Source organism: Syngnathus typhle, linkage group LG15, assembly GCF_033458585.1.
Source record: "Syngnathus typhle isolate RoL2023-S1 ecotype Sweden linkage group LG15, RoL_Styp_1.0, whole genome shotgun sequence".
NCBI lineage: Eukaryota > Metazoa > Chordata > Actinopteri > Syngnathiformes > Syngnathidae > Syngnathus > Syngnathus typhle.
In genome coordinates this window covers 4,720,789-4,744,457 of record NC_083752.1, presented here as the reverse complement: position 1 = coordinate 4,744,457, position 23,669 = coordinate 4,720,789, and the positions used below count along the sequence as shown (strand labels likewise).

Below are 23,669 nucleotides of genomic sequence, written 5' to 3'. Positions count from 1 at the left end.
TGACTGCCTTTATTTAATTAAAAGGTGGAAAAGGGAATTGTGCACATTCAGTCATCTTCGGATAATAAACTTTTAGGATCATTGCCATTTGCTTGTACCCAAGGGCACCGTAACGGCAATGACGCCAACCCTCAACCACGGAGGATTTTAATTGCTATGTAATTGCCAACAATTACAACACCGCAGAATAGTCTTGAGTGCTGATAATTACCCATGAACAAATAACATAAACATAAATAATTTTCTCCATAATAATCCGCAGTAGTTTTGAAACACACTATTTGTTTTTCAAGCCAATTTGCGCCCAATCAATAAATAGCAGCGTACTTTGCCTGTTACCTGAATGGGTGGGTGCAGGTTGGATATTTTAGGAACCTTTACAGTAAACAGAAAATACTGAAAGGAATTATGATATTGATAGAACGGTGGATTATGTGTGCAATACATAAAAGCAAAGCAAACACGGCAGCAGTGGGAAGATGAAGGAGAGCTGACAAAAGAGAATGTGATGGCCGACCGCTGTGATGCATAGCGCGTGTGCCGCATGAAAAGGAAGACTATTTTTTTTTGTGTGTGTGTCTGCAGTGGTGTTGGGAGGGGGAGGGGGGGGTCGGACCCCTCTTGGCCCTACTGCTGCTGAATGCAGAGCAGGCAGCAGCAGCAGACTGAGGCAAATGACTACAAGGCCTCCTCAGTGGCTGCAACACAAGCTCCACCTGGGGAATGGCCCAGCGTGGAGAAGGAAAAAAAAATCCATCCCACACAGAATCATCCACAAATGTAACCAATTTTAAAAAATAAATGGGCAGTTCAAACTTTTACAAGCACACACCTTTGCAAAATAATTATTGGAAAAGCCGTTAGTTACTGTGCAGATTAACCCGCAGACATGGATACAAAAAAAAAAAAACACAAAGTGCACTTAAAATGTGTGTGTATCACAGTAGGATGAGAATGTGGGGTGTACGCACTGAGACGTGAATAAAGACCATTTGCTCATGAATTCGTAGACGTTGGACATCTATTATTTAGCATAGAGAAGAGCAATGGATTATTTTTTTGACAAGTTTTAAATGGCTACAGATGTGATGATTTTATATCTAGTTTGATAAACACTCCTAAAATCCAAATCACAATGAATGCAATCAACATCCAGTCAATTTTGCCAATTCAGCAATAACAAGACCCATCCTATACCAGAAACATGCTAGTAAAAATCCATTTACGGGCAATTATAAAAGTGCTATAGATTATTTTATAGCTGAGTTTGCCTCCGAGGACAAAATCATCACCGCCACCACCGACAACAACAACAAAAAGTCCCTCAAAAGCATTTGCCCTCCATCTAAAAGGAAAAACAGCATTAAGTTGTGTCTATTGGGTTTGCTAAATGTCCCACATAAAATGAATTTGCCCCCCAGGGTTGGGGAAACAATCACATAGGCGAGTGTTCCATTTAAGTGATTTGAATGATCGGAGCGCCGCAGAGAAATGGGTCAATACACTGAGACTAAGTGACATGGCTGGCAGCCTGTGTGCTCGTGCAAAGTTGGCAGAGGAATTGTAGTGAGACCTCGCTGTCATTGGGTCCGACGGAATTGCAAAGTTCAGCCCGTGCTAGTCCTCATTTTTAGGAGATTTGCACAGCTAACAGAGACAACACACACATCTCGGCTGTCACAATCCATAGCCCAAAATCTTCCATTGAGCCGCAAGAGTGTAAAAAAGGTCATTCTCAAGAGCGGTAAGAAAAAAAAGCGACTTACTTTCAGCATTAATTGACATTGTGTCTTTCTCCCAGGACACAACGGTGATGTAGGCCTCCACTGAGGCAGGGATAATGCACTTGAAGACAGCCACATTGCCTCTCATGGCTTTCTGGTCCTCCACCCGAACAGTGTAGGGTTCCCGGAGGACTAGTAGGAGGAGAGATCATTTTAAATATTTGAATTGTGCACCCTGGAAACATTTTGTACTCTGATGTGCTTTGAAAATGTTGAACTTGCTATCTAGGTTCGCTGCTATCGAAACTGCATCCAATCTTAATGCAAATTTTGGATCGACTTCTCAAAGCAGACAAACGGAGCATTTATGAAATTGCATGCAACGTTTAAGGAGGACCCCGAATAAGAACTGGACCCTCAACTGAAAGTTCCAAACACCTTCCAGAGTTCACGTCATTCACATCATATATATTGATACCAACCAGCCTTAATGTGGACATCTTGGCTCCTGATTCTCCCTGAGGGGTTCTCCGCTGTGCAATAGTAGGTGTTATCATGGATGAGTTTGCTGAAACTGGAAGGGGGGATGTGGAAGATCTGAAGGGTGCCATTGGAGTGCACATGGCGGATCCCTGGCACATCATAGATCTCCTCACCGGTGGCCAGATACCAGCGCAGTGAGACAGGTGGCACACCTGCTGCGGGACAGGGCACCGACGTCCCTGTGGTGCTGGCGAACACTACCTCTTGCACAGATGCATTGACAAAATATAAGCTGGAACGTAGATCTTCACAGAAAACTGTAAAGAAATGGAAAAAAAGCAGAATGTTAGAAAATTCCTTCAAAGCTTTCTTGAAAACCAACAGTTAAGCATTGGAAAGTGCTACGCTAGTCAATTAAAATATTACAAATGATTATTGCTACAACATAAGCCCCAAACATTTGTATGACACGCTTTCTCGATTCGCTGTCATCGGGACACCCGCCTTCCCATCTGCTTGCCCGTGCGACAGCTGCCAATCCCGCCTCCCCGGAGACTAAACATTTTAGCGCTTCATAAATTCCTAATGAGCATGCTCAAATCGCAGGCCACTTCCACCCACTGGTCGCTCAACCTGTTACAACAAACAAACACCGGGGCCAACACATGTCTCAGCACATTTGGAGCTGCACTCACTTCACACGTGCGGTACTCGGAGGGCCGGCCTGTCCCGTAGGTGTTAAATAGTCAATTGCTGTATTTGGTGACAGCTACAACATTGTCAGATCTTAAGTGAGATGGCTAAAAACAACACAAGAGCCCTGACACCAATCATCATGGGGGATTATTTCTACAGATCAGCAATGGGTACCGTAGTTTCCGGACTATAAGGCGCACCTAAAAACATAAAATTTCCTCAAAAGCCGGTATTATAGTCCGGTGCGCCTTATATATGGACCAAATTCCTAAATTTAAACTGCCCCGAAGCATTGTGTCATGAAATCAATCATAAGTGGCCCGCTGAATGCTATGAATCATGGATCAAAAAGACTATGGATCATTATTTTGTGATTATAAAGTAATTTGTTGAAGTTGAAATAAAAAAGATAAAATGGAGAATGATTTGATTTGGATTAAAAATCTGACATGATGCATTAATGGTGCGCCTTATAGTCCAGTGCGCCTTATATAAGGACAACGTTTTTAAATGGGCCATTCTTTGAAGGTGCGCCTTATAGTCCGGTGCGCCTTATAGTCCGGAAAATACGGTGAACACATTGAGTACATTTAAATGACCTTTGTAACATGCACTGCTTGGGGAGTTTGGATGAATGGACTGTTGAGACACATCAGCGGACTTGAGTGACAATTAATAGTTGATTGTATTTTTAGTACCCGAGTTACCCGAGTTGGGTGCCATGTGTCGGTAAAGGTTGGAAACACACTAAAAAAAAAAAAGACATTTACAGCTATTGGTTCCCATATTATTATTTGTAAAAAAATCTGTATATATAATTATATTTCAAACAAGATTTGCCAAGCTGAGTAAGGAGATGATGGCGGTCATCATGCAGCTTCTGTTTTGGAGAAGGTAGCTGAACGAAGAAAGACGGTCTGCTGCATAACTGCTTTTGTCTCAGTCCTCTGCGCGCCAACTCATAAAATATTGAGATCACCCCCCCATTTCTGGGTGGTTGATTTCTTCAGATGAGAAAGCTTGATGGACACACAAGCCTTTAAGATGGCAACGTTTCAGATAGATACAGTATGACTACATTTATTTTTCAGTGCAATGCCAAGAAAATAGTGCGGGAAGGGTTGAGTGGGGAGGCGGAAAACTGAAAAGCACTCAGACAGTCACAGACGGGCCGATATTACAAGAGGAAAAAAAAAACCCCCAGAAAGCCTTGGCAGAGGTCAAAGTATGCTCCACCTTAGATGTCTATCACATGGTGGTAGGAAGATCCGCACGAGGTATTTTCCGAATCGGTTCAGCCATTGCGGAGCCCCTACAATTTCATTTGGAGCTCAAGGGCGCCAGACACACTTGGGTCAAGGGGAGTGCACACGGGCGTGTCATAAGGATGTGGGGGGATGAGCGTTAATGTCGTGGAGCCTATGAACACACAAGCTGACGTGTCCTTGGGTGACAGGCGCACGAGTCAATGCAGCCAGTGATGCTGCTGGTTTGGCCTGACACTATTAGCTTGTCTTTCACATAGGCAGCAAAAAATGATTCGATTGAATCTCTAATAATAAAAGCACCAAGTCGTGTTTTTCCCCAAAATAATCGGCACCAGGGCATCAAGATATTAGGGCTACTTAACCGCAGGAAACTAGAACTGAGACATACTGACAGTTCGTGGCAGGCCATGCAGGTAATTACGACGGATACTGTCAAGGGAGGGCAGAATGGGGGCTGGGTTATGAAAAAGAGGAGGGGATGTAGATCAGGGGGGGCCCTCATAATGACAGTGAGTAAGCATCCCCCCCACAAAAGGCCCCCAGACTCCACCCCCTCCACTTTTGCCCTAAGGCCTTACAGAATATCTAGTAAAGTGTGGTGAGCTGAGATGTACAGATCACAGAAGAGGGACTCGACACTCCCAAATCATCGGCTCCCAATTTGCCCTCATGAATAATTGTTGAGCGGTGCGCTCAGCGCCATGCAGATGCGATGTAAAACCAATGATAGTCTCCTCTGATGTCAACTCTCCAGAGGGCAAGACAAGAGTCATCGTGGACTAGTTGATGCATATGAGGAGACGAGAGTTCCCACGTACTGGGGGACTTTAATGAGTCGTCAAGGTGGAAGCGGACAAACCAACTCGGACAGAAGAGGGGAGAGAGAAATGAAATGACTAAGTGAGTGAATAAGATCCTGCTGATGCCACGGACAAATGTGCATCGAGAGAGGGTTCGAAAATTCTCATCATAGATTCATAAGAAAAATTCATTATCAACATGTAATATTAATCCCAGTCACAATAATTTTTTTTGGGCCAAACCTATTCCAAATCAAATGTCAACTGAATTTATATGACCTTAAAGCAGGTGTGTCCAACCTGTGGCACCGGGGGCCATTTGCGGCCCGTCTGCCCCTGTGAAGATTTCCACTGTGCCTCATGCTAGACTTTCACTGAGCAAAAAAAAAAAAATCTATGAAAGCAAGAGAACTACATTCTCGGCCAATGGTGAGACCACCGTATCGCTTTAATTACCGCTCACACATTTGAAAAGGCTCAATCGTGATTAAATTCAATGAAATGTTCAAATAGTTACATAATAAACAAATAACACAAAGCTGAGTAATACGAAACAACTGGGTACATTTTAAATTATGCAAGTGCTTTGTATTTTTGCAGATCAGCGGTGGCTACGACATTTTAAAACAAAATCAATTTTAGGCTTTTTACAACCAGCTGTCTCTGCAGCACTATTATAAATTACCCTGATGGAAAGCCAGTCAATTGAGAATAACGTTAACAAGCAAAGACTTACAATATTGCACGGTGTGCATTAACGCGACACTAAATCAGCACACCGACATGAGCCACTCTATTTTTTTTTTCCATGAGACAGTACAAAACCAGAATTTATTTTATTCATGTTGCCGCCTAGTCCATCCTTACATATGTTTTTTTCCTCTGAATGGTGTGTTTAAGAAAGCTATTGGAGGTTCAGCAAATAGCGGCAGGCAAAACACACATCAACATATTCAGAGCGCTTAGTGCCCTGGATTAATCAAATTATAATTTAATCATCTGATCAAACAGTAATTAGCATAATCACTTCTGGGCTCGGCCTGATAGAGCGGGGACTGAAGCGGAATGGCGCTGAGGGCTAGCAACACTTAAATGAAACATTTGCCAGAATGTTTGAAAATCTAACACGTTTTCGGGCCACAAAACCGAGACGCATTCTGAATGCTAATCAGCGTCATTTTGTTAGGCCTTGAGAATATTTCAGCTAAAAGGAAAGACAAATATTTTTGGTCTAGCATTACTAATTACAATTTAAAAAATCCTAAAAAAAATATGAGCTGTTGTGTTTTAATATTAATGTTATTCTAAAAATAGCCACATGGGATTATAATTATTTTTTGGTTGCACAAACAGCTCTCATGTAACAAAAATATGCTTTCGAATTTATCAAGATCATTACAAATTATTTTGTTTACTTTTGTTTTCACATGATGCATTGATCCTACGTATTACTCTCACGTGACCTGGACATTTCCTAAAACTTTTCAAATTACTCGATATCATCACCACAAGCATGTAATTAATACCAAGAAAATTTAACATGCAAAGAAGTGCAATCCATTTTCCAGTTGTTTCGGACAAACAGTATATGTTGGCCAGCCTTCACCAGAGTCTCCAAAAAAAAAAGTTTCTGCATGGTGAACCAGAATGAATTGATATGAATCTGTAAGCATAACACAAGCTGACTCCATATGAGCCTTCTTCCCCCGCTCTTCTTCCTCTTTCTGCCTCACTACACATCATCATCTCCTTAAGCATTGCAGTTGGGGTTAAATGAAACCTTTAACAGTTCAATGTGCACCCATTAGCATATGCTTGAGTCTACTCTCATCTCCACAGCCAAGCCAAAGCAGAAGCAAACGCAATGGAGGAATACAAAAATGCTGACATCTAATGGCAAAGCAAGGTGTCATTTATAAATCCAAAAAATCATCCTCCAACTAGACCCAAAAAATATCCAGTCCAGGAGGTCTGAAGAATTTATCCTGTCAATCACTGTTTTGGCTCCAGCATACTATAATGTCCCTTTATTTTGCATGCAATGGTAAGATTCAATCAATCATCTTGTCTCGATCATGTGGAAAGTAAATTGAGTTAATTATCGGATTGCAAAAATCCAGTCTCGCTGGTCCGTCAAGACATTTTGAAAACACATTTATTTCCCAATGGCCTACATTGCGTTGACTGCTCTCTTGATGTTAATGGGCAACTGAGGAGCTGGCTGGCTTGTTGCTGTGACCGTGTCAGACGACCCTAACTGTATATGAAGTGACAGAGTGCGCCAAAAGACACCCACACCACACAGACCTGGTTTCCCACTGACCCTAATGTGACCTCTACTACGTCAAGTTGTTTTGTCTGATTGTAATTAGGTTAAAACAGCCCCATAATGTAGGCTACTTGCCAAATAGTCACAATTGTAGCCTGGTTATTAAGTTACTTGCCAATGTTGGATCTCCTGGGAAGTATTTTTTGAGGGTTTGTTGCTTCACAACATTTCCGACAAATATGAACCACAACTTGGACAAATGTTACACCTTATCTGTCAATACGGTGTTAAATCCAGGTCCAGAAATTAGAAACCCTGCCACAGTTTGGCTTCAGCCACAAATGCTTCTAATCAACTGAGTTTAATTGTACATGTTAAAACCAAAAAAAGAATTTGTATCCCCTGAAAGATGTAGGAATGACTTTGGCGGACACAAATACATATGAAAGAAATAAAGTGACATCTATGATATCTGATGGGGCCCAATTAAAGAGTTGTGTCCATTACAGATGTTTGTTGGTATTCTATAGAGGTCAAAGTAATGTTTTTAGGTCCGATTGTTTTGTTCTCATCAAACAAGTCGATTTTCCGCATCAGCACTCCCTATCCTGGACCGATCCTAAAACGAGACAGTTGAAGAGCACCCTTGTATATTTACACAGCTTATTAGCACACCATTGAGCATGTATCATATTTCACCCCAAGGCTCAGCTGAGCAAAAACAACATTCTGCCAAATGCCCAATTTCATCCCTTCATAAATGGAAAACATCGCTGATCGTTGATTTAACTCTTAATAGAGACGGTTTGGAGAGCGGTTGAAAAGCTCAAGCACCATTAAATAGAACTCCACAGCAAATTCTACTCTCAGCAACCGTCAATGTTTCATCACAGGCCTCAAATGGGCAGTTCAGAACAAAATAGATTTTGCACACTAGGGCCATATTCATAAATGACCACTTCAATAGGTGGCTTGAAATATTTATATTTCCCACAAACAAGCAATGCTCAGTAACTGACATTTAGAATGATTTCTTTTTACATTTATTCCTCATTAGTCACAAGTATGTAAATAATACTGTTTATCTTCCAAAAAAATAAATAAACAAACATATTTGGGGATTATTTTAAGGGTCACCTGAGCCCATAACCTGCACTGCAGTGAACTCATTAAAGCAGGTCTCCATAGAGACAACCACAAGAGCACTCCCTTAAAAGCCTTTTATATCTTCTCGTTCAAAACAAAAGACAGAGGACGACCCAAAATCCGCATTATTATTATTTCTATGCAACGGAGAAGGAAGGTTGCCAATATTTGAAAACCACTACGGCTTCATTTAGCTAAGCTAAGAAAAAAAAAAAAATTCTATTCTACACACATTCAAATGAAATTTGAATGAATAAATAAGAGCAAAAGGTTGCTGATAAATGAACTGAGTTTCTCGATACGAATGCCGCAGCATCGTGCGCATGCAGCGTCAAATCCTGCTGCTGCTGCCATTCAAAGTTTCCATGTGGATATCTCGAGCAGCAGCCATTTTGCAACGCTCATGCCTGGACCAAATACTAAGAAAAAAAAAAAAGCTAGTCGCAAGCAAAGCAATACATCCCGCTCAGCAAATAGATATTAGCCGAGTACAAGCGTCAGATTGAAAGTGGACATCGATGTCGTGGCCGTATTTGTTTGAAAGCGCCTCGCTTGCAGTAAAAAAAAAAAAAGGAGTCTTTGGTGCACCATTGCGTTTACTCCCTTCTCCCCGAAGAATAAGAACCGTGTAGAATTTTGCTTTCAGCATGGCCACAAAATGGTTTTCTTGGTGCTTCACTCTTAATTGTAACCCAAAACACCTTCAAGTGCCCCCATTTTCTTTTAAAGACAATTTCCGCCCCCCCCCCCTGCAACATGCTCTCTACCCTAAAGCCCCTTGTCCTCCTCATTGCCCCCCCCCCCTTCCTCACACACCCTCCGTGGATTCGCCATTAAATAAAATCCTTCGCCCTTAGCCACCGATAAAGACAATTTGATCAAATTGATTGAAGGTATTCACTTTTGATAAAAAAAAAAAGACGTCCAGTTTCATTTTTTTTTTCACACAATGTGCTCGTATACAAGAGTGATAAGGGCTGGTCTTTTTTTTTTTCCCAGTCCCAAATGCCTCCATGTCTGCTCTTGTAATATGGCGGTTGCACTAGAAGAGAAAAAAAAAAACTAGCTATCCGATAATCCTTTTTCTCAAAGTCATCTGAACAAAAAGGCCCCAATGTTTGCATGTTAATTCATTTAAGTCAAAATGATTAACATATTTCATAACATGCATGAAATCCATTTTAGAATCAGTCACATTCTAATCGGTAAACTCTATGGATTATAAATTTGTTTCAAGTGAAATGAATTAATAATGTTTCAATTATTAGAACCTGCTAAAATCATACTACAGATACAATTATTGATCAAACAGGTTTCACATGCAATGTAATAAATGCTTGTTTTAGTTTATGTTTAAAAAAAAAAAAAACTGACTGAGGCCTATAAGTAGTGCTGTTTGATTACAAAAAGGATAAATGCATACAGAAACAGAAAGCAAATGAAGAGATTTTCCTTTCAGGCCTAGAATTGACTCAAATATCATAGGGAGGGGGGCGTTAATCAATATTACCACATTAATATGTAAATCCTACGTTGCAATGCACGCTGCACCCATTGTTGGACATATAAAAGCGACCTATTTATTGCTTGCTATCTTTTTCCAATTTCAAGGAAAGTGAAAGGTTACAAATATTGCATAAAAAAGGTAAAAGCATGTTACACTTGAAGGTTAATGGAGATGAACCCTCTCTAAACGGCCCAGTGCTTGAGAATGAACATAGCAACAGCAGCCCCCTCCCCCTTCCCTCTAATGAAGATAAAGACTATTTGGAAATGCTTTGGGAACAATTGGATGGATAACTTCAACCTGCAAAACTTCAGTCAAAGCATGCAAAAATAAATTGCTCAACACCTACCATTCAAGATGCACTGGGAAAAGATAAGAGCCAATATCCACATGCCCCGCTCCTTTCAATATCCAAGCTTAGGCTTTTTTCTGCTTCTCTCCCTGCACTCTTTCTCCTTAAATGGCTTTCTGGTATTTCTTCAACAAGTCATTTGTAATGAAAGAAGAGGGCAGGCTTGCATTTCTGTCTTTCTTTTTTTTTTTTACTCCGACTCTCTCTCACACAATCCAGGGATGAAGAAGAGGAGGATGGTTTGGAGCTTCTTCCTGCAGCTGATTGTCTTGTGCTGCAGCGGGAGGCAGTGTAGTATATGATCCACAAGTATTGCGTCTCCCGCCTTTGGAGTGCGAGCGGAGGTGGACCGCGCGGGGCCTCAGCAGCAGCAGAAGCGCAGCCGTCCCCCCGTGTCGGACCTCTGCCTGGCGTTGAACATGAGGGAGCCCAGCTCCGTGCGCTCCGATCCAGGTGAGAGGTTCAGGATAAAGGCGCATAGAAGAAAGTGGCTGTGCGCACACCCAAGATTCCACAATCCAACAATCACCCCTCCAAAAAAAAAAAAGAAAGAAAGAAAAAGGAATAATCTAAAAAAAAAAAAGATCCAATTAAAACCCAATAAGCAATTAAGAATGCACAAATTGGAATGAAAGATGAAAACGCGTCTCCACAAGAGGATGGATTCAATTGCGTAAAAGTGCGCACAGCGATGATTGTTAGCTGCGTTGGAAACTCATTCTCTCTTCTCCACCTCTCTCCATCCGGCGAGCAACAAGCACACGCATCTTCCCTCCATACACAAACTGCGCACACTGGTCCCTGCGCCTACTACAATCTGCCCTGCCTCGCACAAGTGTGGGATAAACCCTCTTCCTCTCCGCAGCGGCGTCCTCCCTCTCCCATTGCCTTAAAGGTGCATGCATGTGAGTGGGTGGAGGTAGGGGAGGGAAGGGGGGGGGGGCAGCTGAGCCTCAGAGGGAGCCTTTAAAGTCCCTCTTTGTCTTTTGCGTTAACGATGATTAAGGTGGCCCATGAAGAGAGTCTAAAAGGACATTTAGCATGAGAGACTTTGCAGGACATCTTTGCTGCTTGTGTAGCAGGATGGAGAATGGTTTCCCAGGGAGGGAGGGGGGAGGTGGAGTTGGAGAGAGGGAGAGGCCAGGCTTCACCTGACTGGTTAGACGTTTGGTGGAGGTATGAGAAGTAGAGATTAAATCTGGTCTTCAAATGTGATTTCTGCAGAAATTGAGAAGTTGTGCATGTAGGATTTAGCAGCACGGTGCCAAAACGCCATTCATTAATTGACCTTGGCAAATATAAGAATATAAATAGAAGAAGAAGAAGAACAGATGGATGGATGGATGGATGGATGGATGGATGGATGGATGGATGGATGGATGGATGGATGGATGGATGGATGGATGGATGAGTAGATGGATGGATGAGTAGATGGATGGATGAGTAGATGGATGGATGAGTAGATGGATGAGTAGATGGATGAGTAGATGGATGGATGAGTAGATGGATGGATGGATGAGTAGATGGACGGATGAGTAGATGCACACTCAATATAAAATAATTTCTGAAATAATATTAAATATTAAATAAAATAAATTCTTAAAATTCTTTTCAAATATGCATTTTTCTTCAAACCATTTAGTCAAAAACAGTCAAGCGGATGCACGCAAACATCCACAGATCCATTTCCCCTTGTTGTCTTGTTTGCCAATCTTCTGAACATATGGTACATCTGTCATCTTTGGGTTTGTCCCAGCACCCAGTTTGGCTTTGATGATTAGATTAAAATCATTGCCTGTATAGCTATACACAGTTAAATCTTTTTTTGTTTCCTTCTAATCCTTCTTTAACACTATGACATGTTGTAAGGTTAAGCTATTATCCTCGCCAAGCCCTTCTGTTATTTACACGTGTATATTAAGCTGATTTAGATACTGTATAGTGTTCTAAACACAATATAAAAAATAATATTGTTTATATTAAGCAATGTTTTCTACTAAATTGCCGTTTTTCTATCACAGGATCCAAAAGGTCTACGTGTGTGTTAATAAATATTTTTTGAAAAGTCCCTGTATATCACCATGATCATAATTAGAATGATTTCGTGATCGTTTACTGTGTAACGCACCGCAATATATGATCTTAGCAAGAAACCATTAGGGGATTATAAAATGTTAACTACGCAGCAGCATTCCCCAAGGGTAACTTTATGGCATTCGCTAACAAATGAACTTGTAAGTCATTTGATTATATTCAAACAAGCTAATAAATATACACCTCACAATGGTTTAAGCTGACCAATTATGGCAAAAGCATAAGAAAGTGAATTCCACGATAAGCGAGTCGGCCGTGTTTAATAATTCAAGCGACATTATGGGGTAGCGATGGATAAATGGCCATCTAACCTACTGTACATCCTCATTTTATTAGTCCGCCGTTGATTGCTTCTCCCTGACCATAAATTCTGAAGGGAAAGTGGGACTACATTTTTATTCAACTTTAACGAGTCGACTGTATCTCCGCTATATAAAGACGGGAGAGACAAAGATGCAAAACCTGTTTCCTCTGAGAGCAATTATTTACCTTTAGAAGATAATCTTGTGTTCATTTAACCATTTTCAGACGTGCACAACATATTTTCTTTGATATTTTTTCCACCTATGTAATCACCTTGCTTGCTTCATAACGATTGAATGGAAAGAGGTGTGCTCCTTGATGGCTCATCCTAAAGGATCCATACATTGATTGCGCTCATTGCCGACTTTGCATCCTATATGACTTAAATGCACTCCTGTCCGTTCCTGATTAAGTTTACGGCAGGTGACGGGGTCATCCATAGGGAAACGACACTTACATTATTTTATTAAGTATACTTGCAGATGGATGTTAAGTAGTATGGAAGATAATGCACGCTCTTACATAATACATTCCTAATTTTTTTTTTTGGGCAGAGTAAGGAAAAAAAAAATCCTCTATGACATTGCAATGTAATTTCTGATGACACAGCATTTCTTAGAGCAATCGATTCATTGTATCTGTGTAGTTCTGGCAATGGTAGCACTCAAGCAAAAGATCCTTATGTGTAAATCAAAGAATATAAATCACTCACCATTAAGGAGCTCTTACATCGGGCCCATCGGGGCAATGACCCACAAATTCCAGCTTTGGTGGTAAAAACTCAAGACTTGCATAATTCTCATTACTGCCACCTACAGAACAGGAGTGGAAAAGCAATTAGAAATGTTTCTTAGTGTAGCAGGATTATTTGATACACAAACATTTCAAACAATCTACCGTAATCTTCGGACTATAAGACAAAATTTGCAAAAAAAGTCACGGTTTATAGTCCAAAATTTACGGTAATAAGATCCATTGAAGATAATAGAGTTTTGATTTGTTTATTTCGGCAAGTACATAAAAATATTAACAATAAATAAAACCGGGTCTTCTAATGACTAAGATGAGTGTATTATATTTGTAGGCAACATTTTAATCCAGTTTACGGCTATCATTAGCTGTATCCATATTATATTGTGGCCTGTGAGTGAAAGTGGTAAGCACAAAGCTAGCTGACCGCCACTCACAGAGCAGCAGTAAACATCTTTGAGTTTGACTCCTCTGGTCTGTAACTGTCCAACACGGGGTGACAGTGTTGCTTAGTAACCACATCACATGAGTGACCTTATCTGTGCAGTCATAAAAATGCATGAAGTCCTTTTATTTCTCCGCACTGCTCGCTCGCTACCTTTCCTTTTCCCACCTTTTTGTCAACAATGCAAAATTATTATGATTTGATTGGGATGGCCAGCAGAGTGCTAATAAAGGGCTACACCTGACACTTGCTACACATTGGATCAAAACATGGTGTGACAGGAGTGGGGGGAGCACCATGTGACAGGAAAATCACCACACAGTAAATACAGAATGTCACCAAAACAATTGATTCCATTTAATAGTACGTGGATTATATTGTGTGTGACCTATGAACCATGCTTTCAGTATCACAACCTTGTGATCTCCTTAAATCTGTAAATCTGTCTTGTTTACACTGTTGTAATCTGTTTTAAATCTCCAAAACATATTTATGGAATTGTAAAACGATACAGTGGAATCTGCGTGAATGACAAGTCACGCCCAGATGATCCCGCACAGAACGTCTGTCGCTCGGTTTGAGACACAATCACAGCGGCCGGTGTTGTTCTTCTTACCGGGAAGCACAGATGTTAGCCTTGCTGTTGCCTATTTTAGCGTTCCAACAACATCTGCACAGCTGAGCTGTCAGTTGTCACGAAACAGGCGGGAACGCCGTGGCCCGTTCTTGAACTGTTTGACAGCTAGGGGCAGGTCGGCACAGATGGCAAGAGCCGCGTGTCAGGGGGGGGACTGGCACCGGGTGGCAGGTAGCGACTGGGGCGCCCATCTGGCCTCAGTGCTGGCACTTTGCCCCGTAGAATCTTAAGCGTGTGCTTAACGGGAAGACTGTCAAGAGATAGAAGTCACCTTGTGCTAAAAAAAAAAAAAATTGCTCTGCAATTAAGGAGGGTGGGCGGTGAGAAAGTGGATGGTGCTATTATATCAGAAAATGCTATAAGTCAAGTGGGAGGGAAATAATAGGAACTATATTATTCCTCGAAGGATGCAGGTCCAGGCACCCACCTAATGCTAGAAAGTATAGAGAATATGCATCATCATCTTCTTCATTTACTGCTTTATTTAAAATTATAATGTTAAACTATGCAAGGTCGTTCCAGCTAAAGGAACAAGGACACGGGCAACATATGTTGCATTCAACTTTAAAGTTCTCATTAGGAGCAATTCCAAGGACTACATAGACTTTTGAACAGTTTGGATTTGACAATTCTTCTGTATTCATAATTTATAGAAAGAAAAAGAAAAAAAAAAGAGTGTGTCAATGTTAAATCCTCATTTTGTAACATATAGCATTTGCAGATTTGTCATATTGGAGTTTATCCTGAAAAAATGAATGAAAGTTTGAGTCTAACTGAAATGCAGTAACAAATGCTGTCTGAATTAAGACAAATGGTGAAAGAAAAAGAAAAAAAATCCAATCCTGTAGACCACAGTGACAGAAGGGAGCATCACCCGGTTGGTGTGACCTGGGCTTGCTGTCCACGGCAGAGGGCCAGTCCAGAAGAAAAGCGCTTTACGGATGGAGCATTCAGGTCACCCCCCCCTCCTCCTCCCTCCCTTCTGCCTTCGTTGCTCCCACATAATCCTCCCTGAAGCTCCTTCCCCTCCCTCTCCTTCCATCCCTCCCTCCTCCAACCCTGTATCCCATACATCATGAGGAAATGCCAACAGATGCCCACTGTCTAAGACAGGCATTATGTTCTTAGAGGATGTCCTGGTAATTCTGTTTATTTCTCTCCTTCTCTCTCTCTCTCTCTCTCTCTCTCTCTCTCTCTCTCTCTCTCTCTCTCTCTCTCTCTGCTCTCCCTCTCTCTCTCTCACAGAGGAAGCAGGTAGCCATGAAAGTGTCACGTGATGCAAAACAAGCCCCTGAAGATCCATGGGGACAAACGTACAAAGCATGGAATGGATTCCAAACACACAATACAAATTTAAACTATACAACAATGATTGTATCAGCAGTCAAATGGAATGCATTATAATAACAACACAGGAAGCTAAATGTAGCGTAAATGCATCAACAGCGGCATTTAGTCTTGTATTTTCTAACATGTTACTCATCAAGAATTCAAAAGCAGAAGAGCAGGACTTCATTTGTTGTAAGAAAATGTGTCAATCATAGGGACTCTGGGAGAAAGTGGTTTGTCAGACCCTGAGGGGTCCATACTGACCTAAATACAAAATTGTCAACAGCAATTTTTACAGTCACCAACTAAAAGAGAACACAAGGGAAACAAACGTTTAACTTTGTAAAGAGCGCAGTTATTCGAACAGGGCAAGCGGGAAAACTTTTTGTCCGACCAACTGCTTCCCCCGAGGGGCGACAAAAATTAGGAGGATGCTTGGATGCAACTCTTTGTTTAAAGGACTAGCCTATTTTAATAACATGTCTTCTTTAACATTCGTCCATTTTCTGAATTAATTTTTCTGACAATTATGACCATGTTTTGGGGTTGTGGAAGGAAACTGGAAAGGAATCGCATGCAGGCACAGGGAGAACATGCAAACTCTACACGGGAAGGCTGGAGCCGGAATCAAACCCGCAACCTTGGCATGGTGAGGCGCGTGTGTTAACCCTGCCACCCAATTTATTTGACAATATGCTTTAAATCAAAATGTTCAATCTGATATTTGTTCTATATGTTGTGTTTGTACATGGAAAGGATAAAACTGATTAATATACAGCCTTCCCTGAAAGAGAATTTCTCTCCATTCAACAATCGAGCTCAATCAGAGATGAGTGTTGCCACCGTGTGGTCAAAGATGGAATTGGTGAGGGTAGCGTAGCAGACATAGAGAGCGCAAGGGGGCGTTTGAAAACATTGAGAAAACATTCAAAGAAATTGAAATCAAATCGAAGCAAGAAAGAAGAAAAAAAACCGGAATGTTGTGTGATATTTTCTCGATGCTGCATTGATATTTGTACAATGTGTGCAAATGTAGAGGTATCAATTCAAACAGTACCAGTAGATATAGTATGGATGACTAAATACATATTGATTGTACATATGCAATGTGAATAATAATAATAATAATAACATAAAATAATAATGATAATAATAATTTCAGCATTCATTGTTATCATTCATTTTTTTCCACTAATTTAAGATAAAAAAAACATCTTGGTAAAGAGTGACAACCAAAAATATAAGCACAGTATTTAATGTTTGTCTGTGACTCAAAGCTGAGTTGACACCTGTGATTTAATTTAGTTGACCTAAGCCAATTTATTCAACACAAGGAGCATTAAAATCCATATTTAAAAATAAAAAAATAAAAAGCTAAATGTGAAACGCTTGAGGAGATCTTTCAAATCTTTTTCCAAAAGCACCGAGCTAGGCCAAGCTACAAGGACACTACACATGTTACGGTTTGGCCTGCACCCGTAGCTTAATACTGGTTGACCTACAAAACCAGCGAGAGTGCTGATGTTCATCACAACAGCAGTACCCTCGAGTGTCGTAAAGACTCATGCTGATTTCACATTCTATGAGGCTTGACGCGTGACATCGACCTCACGAAAGAACAGAGGGGGATAAACACATAGCTGCCCAGTAACAAGGACTCTCTTCTCATTGGCTACTCAACAATGTTGCAACGATGATCGTCTTTGGGCAAAATGACACACGGAAAGGTTGGTTGCACAGGCAGGAAGGATTTACAATACACACTGCACTTCCACATTTGAGATGGAATATAAATTCAGTACAACACACACTGCATGCACCTACGCACGCAATTAACACAACATCATTGCCATCTCTGCCCAAAGGCCGCTTTAAATCCTGCAGGATAATCGACACTGCCCTTTGAATTAACAGGAGAGCTCATTTAGGATGGCTGTGATCTTGAGTAGGCTTCTCAACACGCCAGAGCTTCCCACGCATCATTTAAGGGGCAACAAGAAAACGAGCGATAGATGAAAGACGCTTTGGCACAGTTGGAGAAGGTCCTTAGACTCCTTACACTAAGCAGGCAGCAATTGCAATGAGTGGCTAATTGTGGCATCTGTTCAGTGGTTGAAACGGAGTCAGTGCATGATCACGGGTTCGGTAATTAGTACAAACAAATAATAAATGTCGGCTCTCGGTATTGAGCATCTGCCAATTAGCGTGCCGAGCTCGGTGATGAGACACTCAGGTTTACCGAGGAATGAGAAACAACAAGAGATTCTCTTAACCAGCACAAGACATTTCACACAAGAATTAAAAATATATATTTCCTCTTTATGGCGTTTTGAAAATCTATATCTATGCATTGGCACAAAGTTTGACATGTATCGTGAAAGAAAATAGAAAGTGATCAAACGTTCAATATGTATAAATGACCATAATTATTGAGCCACTCACAATCACTTGTTCCTTTGTGCAAAAAAAGTATTTATTCCTATACATTTGTTCAAATAAAAACATAAATCAATATTTTCATTCCAAAGTGCAACGTTTTTGTGTTAATCAGTAACGCCAAGCAAAGGCTGAGAGTGTGTTCGTGTTCACCAGTATCACCATCAATTGGTCTGTAGAGGACAAAGAAATGTGGAAATTAATGAAGTGGTTCAATAACAACAATATTTTGTTCTTATTCAGTAAATATAATTATGAGTATATTGTTTGTTATTAATTCTGCTTTTAGACTGGCTTTCATTGTGCTGAGTGAGCGTACTATGTAACATGTTGCTGTTTCATTGCTACTTACCGTATTTTCCGCACTATAAGACGCACTGGATTATAAAGCGCACCTTCAATAAATGGCCAATTTTAAAATGTTGTCCAAATATAAGGTGCACCGGATTATAAGGCATACCTTTAATAAATGGCCAATTTGAAAACTTTGTCCATATATAAGGCGCACCGGATTATAAGGCGCACTGTCGGCTTTTGAGAAAATTGGAGGTTCTTAGGTGCGCCTTATGGTGCGGAAAATACGGTAATTCCTTTTGCACGAACACGATATGAATCAGAATGCTCCTAGTGACTTGACTCCTGTTTTAACTAAATCTTTAGTTTGAAAAAAGATCTGGTTGCTAATTTCCTTCAAGGCTTATTTCAGAAATGTTGTCACCGTACCGCCATCTTCCAATGTATCCAGTCAAGAAGGTAGGATACATTGCCGTAGACCCCTGGCTTGTTCCTCAGAGCACAGCCAATCCCCCAGCTAGTGTCACCTGCCAGCCACCACACGTTGGATTCTTTGACCACCAAAGGTCCTCCGCTGTCCCCCTGCAGACCCACACCAGTTATGCCGTACCATGTCAAGTCTTTGCAGGAGTGTGTGTCAGGTAAGCCAAACTCACCTGACATGAATCGACGCCTCCGCTGAGTTTGCCGGCACAAATCATCGACTCTGTAACTGCCCCATCTAATATTGTAGGTTTGTTACACTTCTTTCGGCTGTAAATTGTCACCTCAGCCTGATTTAGTTTGTCTGGGGATGGGCCTGAGGAAAATTAAAGCATGAATTTTAATGAAGAGCCTTTTGTCACAATGTTTCTCTATGATTAAAAAAAATCAATTATTAAATGAAGCCCAATGAAAAAAAGTTTGATTCAACCTATTCAAATGTGTTTTAAAATAAAATTATTAGTTATTTACTGACTACACTACCGTGGCCGTCATGTTTAAAATAGTAGAATAGTAAAAAAAAAAAAAAAATTCTTATAAAGACAAGAAAATATTTTATCAGAGTCCTGTGAGGAATTTCATTTTGAAATGATGCACAAGTATTCAGTTAAAATTAGACATTTAAATTACAAAAACTCATCTATTTTCTAAAAAAAGAAATCTGGAGTGAAGACATGTTTTTCCTCACCAGATGATCGCAAAGCTCCCCAACCTGTAATCCAAGCCGGTTGTCCGTCTGAGAATTCCATGCCCAAATTTGGTAAGCAAACTGGCTTTACTGTCTCTGTTGGATCAACCAAACATTTTCTCATATATTGAAATGAATTGAAACAAAGCAAACAAGAATCATTTTACTTACTTGAAAATGTCAAAGGTGTTGACAGCTTCAAAAGTGCAACGTCATTGTCGTTAGTATCCGAGTCAAACTTCTCATGACTGATGATTTTGTCAACTCGATTGCCAAAATAGAGCTCCATCTCACGCAAGCTTATCTTGCTAGCGTGCACAGTCCAGATGACTGGATTGGAGAACTTGGACCTGAAATTTCAATTTAACAGAATCTTTTTTATTTTTTTAATCACTTACTATTTATTCCAAATGTACTTGCACAGTCAAATAACGCAAATTACACTATACACAAATTTTCAAACACGTTTTCCCAAACACAACTGAATTATTAATTAGAGAGAGGAGAGGAAAGACGGGGGTTAATAACTCACCCTTGGAAGCAGTGCGCAGCAGATAAAATCCAGTGCTTGCTGATAATAGAGCCTCCACAAACGTGTCCTTGACGGAAAACCTGGAGACTGACCTGCCATGGCCAGGCGCCAACTTTAGCCTCTGTACCACCTACAATGCGACTGTTAGGGGATGCAGAACTTTCTCCACAATCTGAAAACAGAAAAAAAAAAACTTATGATTATCAAGCACCCATAGAGTTTGGACCGCACTGCCCGGGTAGTACGTCACATTATTTTCTAGCGACATGGGTCATGCTGATAGATTTATGAATTATTTATAATTATTAAAAATGATTTATGAAATGATTTAGATTCCTTTGACATTTGCTCATATTTATTTGTGTTACCGATTCAGTTGATTTCGATGTGGTTTGGCAATTTAGATGGACAGTAGCTATGTCTTGGCAATACAGAATTAATGAAAACAGTATCTCACCAACACAGCGAAGCCTGACAGATCCCTCTAAGCAAAGAACGCTGCAAAGAATGAGAATAAAAATTAAATTTTAGTCAACATATCAAATAATATATAGTACATGTCTGAGTATATACTGTATACATTAAAAACAAACAGTTCAACCACAAATAATGGTCGATTAAATTCAGAGGAGTTATTTAGTAATTAATAAATAAATAATAATAAATAATAAATACAGCAACAAAATGTACAGTATGGCTGACGTAAGCAAATTATTATTATTATTGTTTTGCATAAAGGAGGCTATGAATTCTGCCCAGCAACAATTATGTATGTGGTTGACCAAATGTGACATGTCGCAATAAAAAGAATCCAAGAAATTCTCTTAATCTACTTTGCTGTGTTTACTAGATAACCAATATGTTCTTTAAAAGTTTTTTTCAATAAATACTTGTTGTCCATTCTTGCTCCAACACGCCTTTTAATAAAATTAAGGAAATAATAAAATCCACTCATTGCGCTCCCTTTATTATTGCACCATTACCACTATGCAAGATTTTTTTTTCAATTGTGACTGTCTATTAGTTAGTTTACCAACCTGGGAACCAGCTGGGTCTGTATTGGCAATTTATGGTGGCTGTCACGCCTCAGTTGTACGAATTCTCCCGCGGTTAATATGTTTGTTTTGCTGTACCTTGCATAATCCTCCCTGTGAGCCAAACAAAAGAGCATACAAACATACATAACCATTTAGAAACCAACTTTCTATTTCTTTTTTTTAAATTTGTCATAAGAAACTCACCTCTCATAACCCATCTGCTCGCACACAGCCTTCCCAAAATTGTCATCCCATCTATCGCCGCAAACAGGAACCCACGATTTGGTGAATGATGAGAAACTCTCCAACGTGAAGTTGCTTCCATGATGGCGAACTAATAAATAAAGAGAATATCACTAAGCCAAACATACTGTAGATTTAAAAGATTGAAAGGTTTTTTACAGCAGATCTCATCTTCTCCATGTGGACAGTCTACGATTCCATCACACCACTGGGTGGGACGAAGACACTTCCAACTATACTTGCATGACTTGCCCAATGCACATTTGAAGTACACTGCAAATAAACACACAAATAAAGACATAAATACACAATAAAACTGATAAGACACGTGAGCATGTGTACATATGACACATCCACTAAATGCAAAAAAAAAACAACAACAACAAACATGAACACATTTTAGAAATGGTTTATAAGACTGTGACTAAATAATAAAAATGTGACTTACAGAAGTACCACAATAAGAGGGCCACAATAGCCAGAATCATAAGAACAATCACGGATCCAGCAAGGATTCGTTTCCATGGACACGTTTTTTTTCCTGTATGGACGAAAGAAACTTTGAGTTAACAACCATTCGCACTTACGGACAATTTGGAGTCGTCAATCATGCATGTATTTGGAATGTAGTAGGGAGAACATACAAAGTCCACACAAGGAACCAGGAATTGCCCTACAACCTTTGCACTAATGTACAAATGTGTATTAATGTTGTGCTAATACATAGGGAAGTTTGATCAAGCACACTTTATCGGCCTCTCTTTATATTAAAAATATAGAAATTACATACTGTATATTTTTTTGGAGTTGTTAATTTAGACAACTTTAGTATTTTATATGTAGTGTAAGGTACAAAGGTATATAAAGTGTAAGGTAAAAAATTAACAACCATAAAAAAAATGTATGTTTTCCAGCAAGCCCAATAAAATAATTTAATAATTCAATTTAATTGATTTGTTTTAAAAAAAAAGATAGGATGAATATTTTATGTTCATTAAATAAAATAAATAAAGATAAAATTCCGCAGTATAATATATAGTAATATATAGTATATAAATAAAATATATATTATATAGTATATGAATAAAATGAATAAAAATAAAATTCCACTCCATGTTGTGCAAAATAGGTCAAAATTTACTTTGTCACTGTTAGACATTATAAGTAGGACAAAGGCAGTTAGAAAATGAGCAAAGGCTTCTGAATTAAAATAATATAATTAGTGAGTATACCTTTGGTTTCTGTAGTAACTGGTGGAGTAGCAGGTGTCGTGCTTTGGTGTGTGTTAATAGGTTTGGGAGCGAAGGCGACATAGGTCGGAGTCGGTAGACTAGGATAGAGCCCTTGCTGTGGGGCGAATGGTGGGGGTCTTCCTTTCTCATGCTGAAAGCCCATATTATCATAAGCGGGACCATTTGTCTGTGGAAGAAAATATTAAAATAAAACGCTCAATGGTTATACTGTATCTTCAAGAATCAGTCTGGAATTGCTTGGCTATTATATTCAATAAAAATAAAGTACAGTAAACTGCATCAAAGTCAATACGAAAAGTTGCTTTTTAAATACCTGATTAACATTCATGATGAAACTGGTCACACGGCTTGTTAACTAGGTCTGGAAATAAACAGTAGTTAACAGTCTTAAAGTCAAGCAGGGTTTAAAAGTAGACTCAATGTAGAAAAACAGAAAATGGAAAAAATGGGGGGGAAAAAAACAGGCCAATCTATTAGTATGCTAAATTTCACAAAATATGTAATACACAGGGGAAATAATCTGATATCAACTTTGTCTTTAAATTTTGAAGGTTTGCGTTACACAAGGAACACATAGACCTACCTTGCAATCTTAATTTTTCCAGCACTGGGTATTTCTGTTTCCTCTCACCCGTGCTCTGTCTCCTAGTCACCAAAGAGTAAGCAATAAACAGCCATGACCACACCTTCCTTTTTTTACTGTGTGCACAAGCCAGCCCGTTGTTAGTCCCTCAATTCATGCGCCACTTCAAAAATGACATGAACAAACATTTATTGAGCCTGGCTATTGATAGACTTAATTCTCCGATTAGAATCCAGAATACCATTGAGATGAATAGAGTCGATTCTTTCAAGTTTATCAGTTAAAATCCATCCATCTGCACATTTGATATATATAAA

General features: G+C 39.8%; 2 protein-coding genes across 3 annotated transcripts in view; both read right to left on the bottom strand.

Moving 5' to 3' along the window:
- The window catches only part of dscama (Down syndrome cell adhesion molecule a), a 44,801-nt gene extending 34,516 nt beyond the window's left edge, over window positions 1-10,285 (bottom strand). Inside the window, exons 1-3 of the mRNA XM_061298587.1 lie at window positions 10,243-10,285; window positions 2,207-2,524; window positions 1,767-1,916 (exon numbers count right to left, since the gene is read on the bottom strand). Coding sequence (XP_061154571.1) covers window positions 1,767-1,916; window positions 2,207-2,524; window positions 10,243-10,285 — 511 coding nt within the window. The remainder of the gene's footprint in view (window positions 1-1,766; window positions 1,917-2,206; window positions 2,525-10,242) is intronic.
- A 7,962-nt stretch (window positions 10,286-18,247) lies between these two features.
- On the bottom strand, window positions 18,248-23,462 carry tmprss2 (transmembrane serine protease 2). Of its 2 annotated transcripts, XM_061298674.1 has the most exons (14): window positions 23,353-23,461; window positions 23,083-23,130; window positions 22,749-22,935; window positions 21,965-22,057; window positions 21,676-21,789; window positions 21,478-21,607; window positions 21,274-21,384; window positions 20,694-20,734; window positions 20,237-20,408; window positions 19,876-20,054; window positions 19,705-19,800; window positions 19,190-19,332; window positions 18,963-19,115; window positions 18,248-18,412 (listed from the first exon to the last, which is right to left on the bottom strand). In XM_061298674.1, the coding sequence occupies exons 2-14, from the start codon at window positions 23,095-23,097 to the stop codon at window positions 18,404-18,406; spliced, it is 1,443 nt and encodes a 480-aa protein (XP_061154658.1). In that variant the 5' UTR covers window positions 23,098-23,130; window positions 23,353-23,461; the 3' UTR covers window positions 18,248-18,403. The 2 variants fall into 2 exon arrangements, with proteins under 2 accessions (XP_061154658.1, XP_061154659.1); XM_061298675.1 differs by lacking the exon at window positions 18,248-18,412 and having other exon boundaries at window positions 18,954-19,115; window positions 23,353-23,462.
- Window positions 23,463-23,669: the final 207 nt, after the last annotated feature.

Bases quoted from the DNA above. Each gene is read 5' to 3' on its own strand.
- tmprss2 (XM_061298675.1), bottom strand. The intron at 21,385-21,477 runs GTGAGTTTCTTA...TTTGGCTCACAG, and splicing joins GAGCAGATGGGTTATGAGAG to GGAGGATTATGCAAGGTACA. The intron at 19,116-19,189 runs GTGAGTTTGGCT...GTGGGTCTGCAG, and splicing joins GAGGCGTCGATTCATGTCAG to GGGGACAGCGGAGGACCTTT.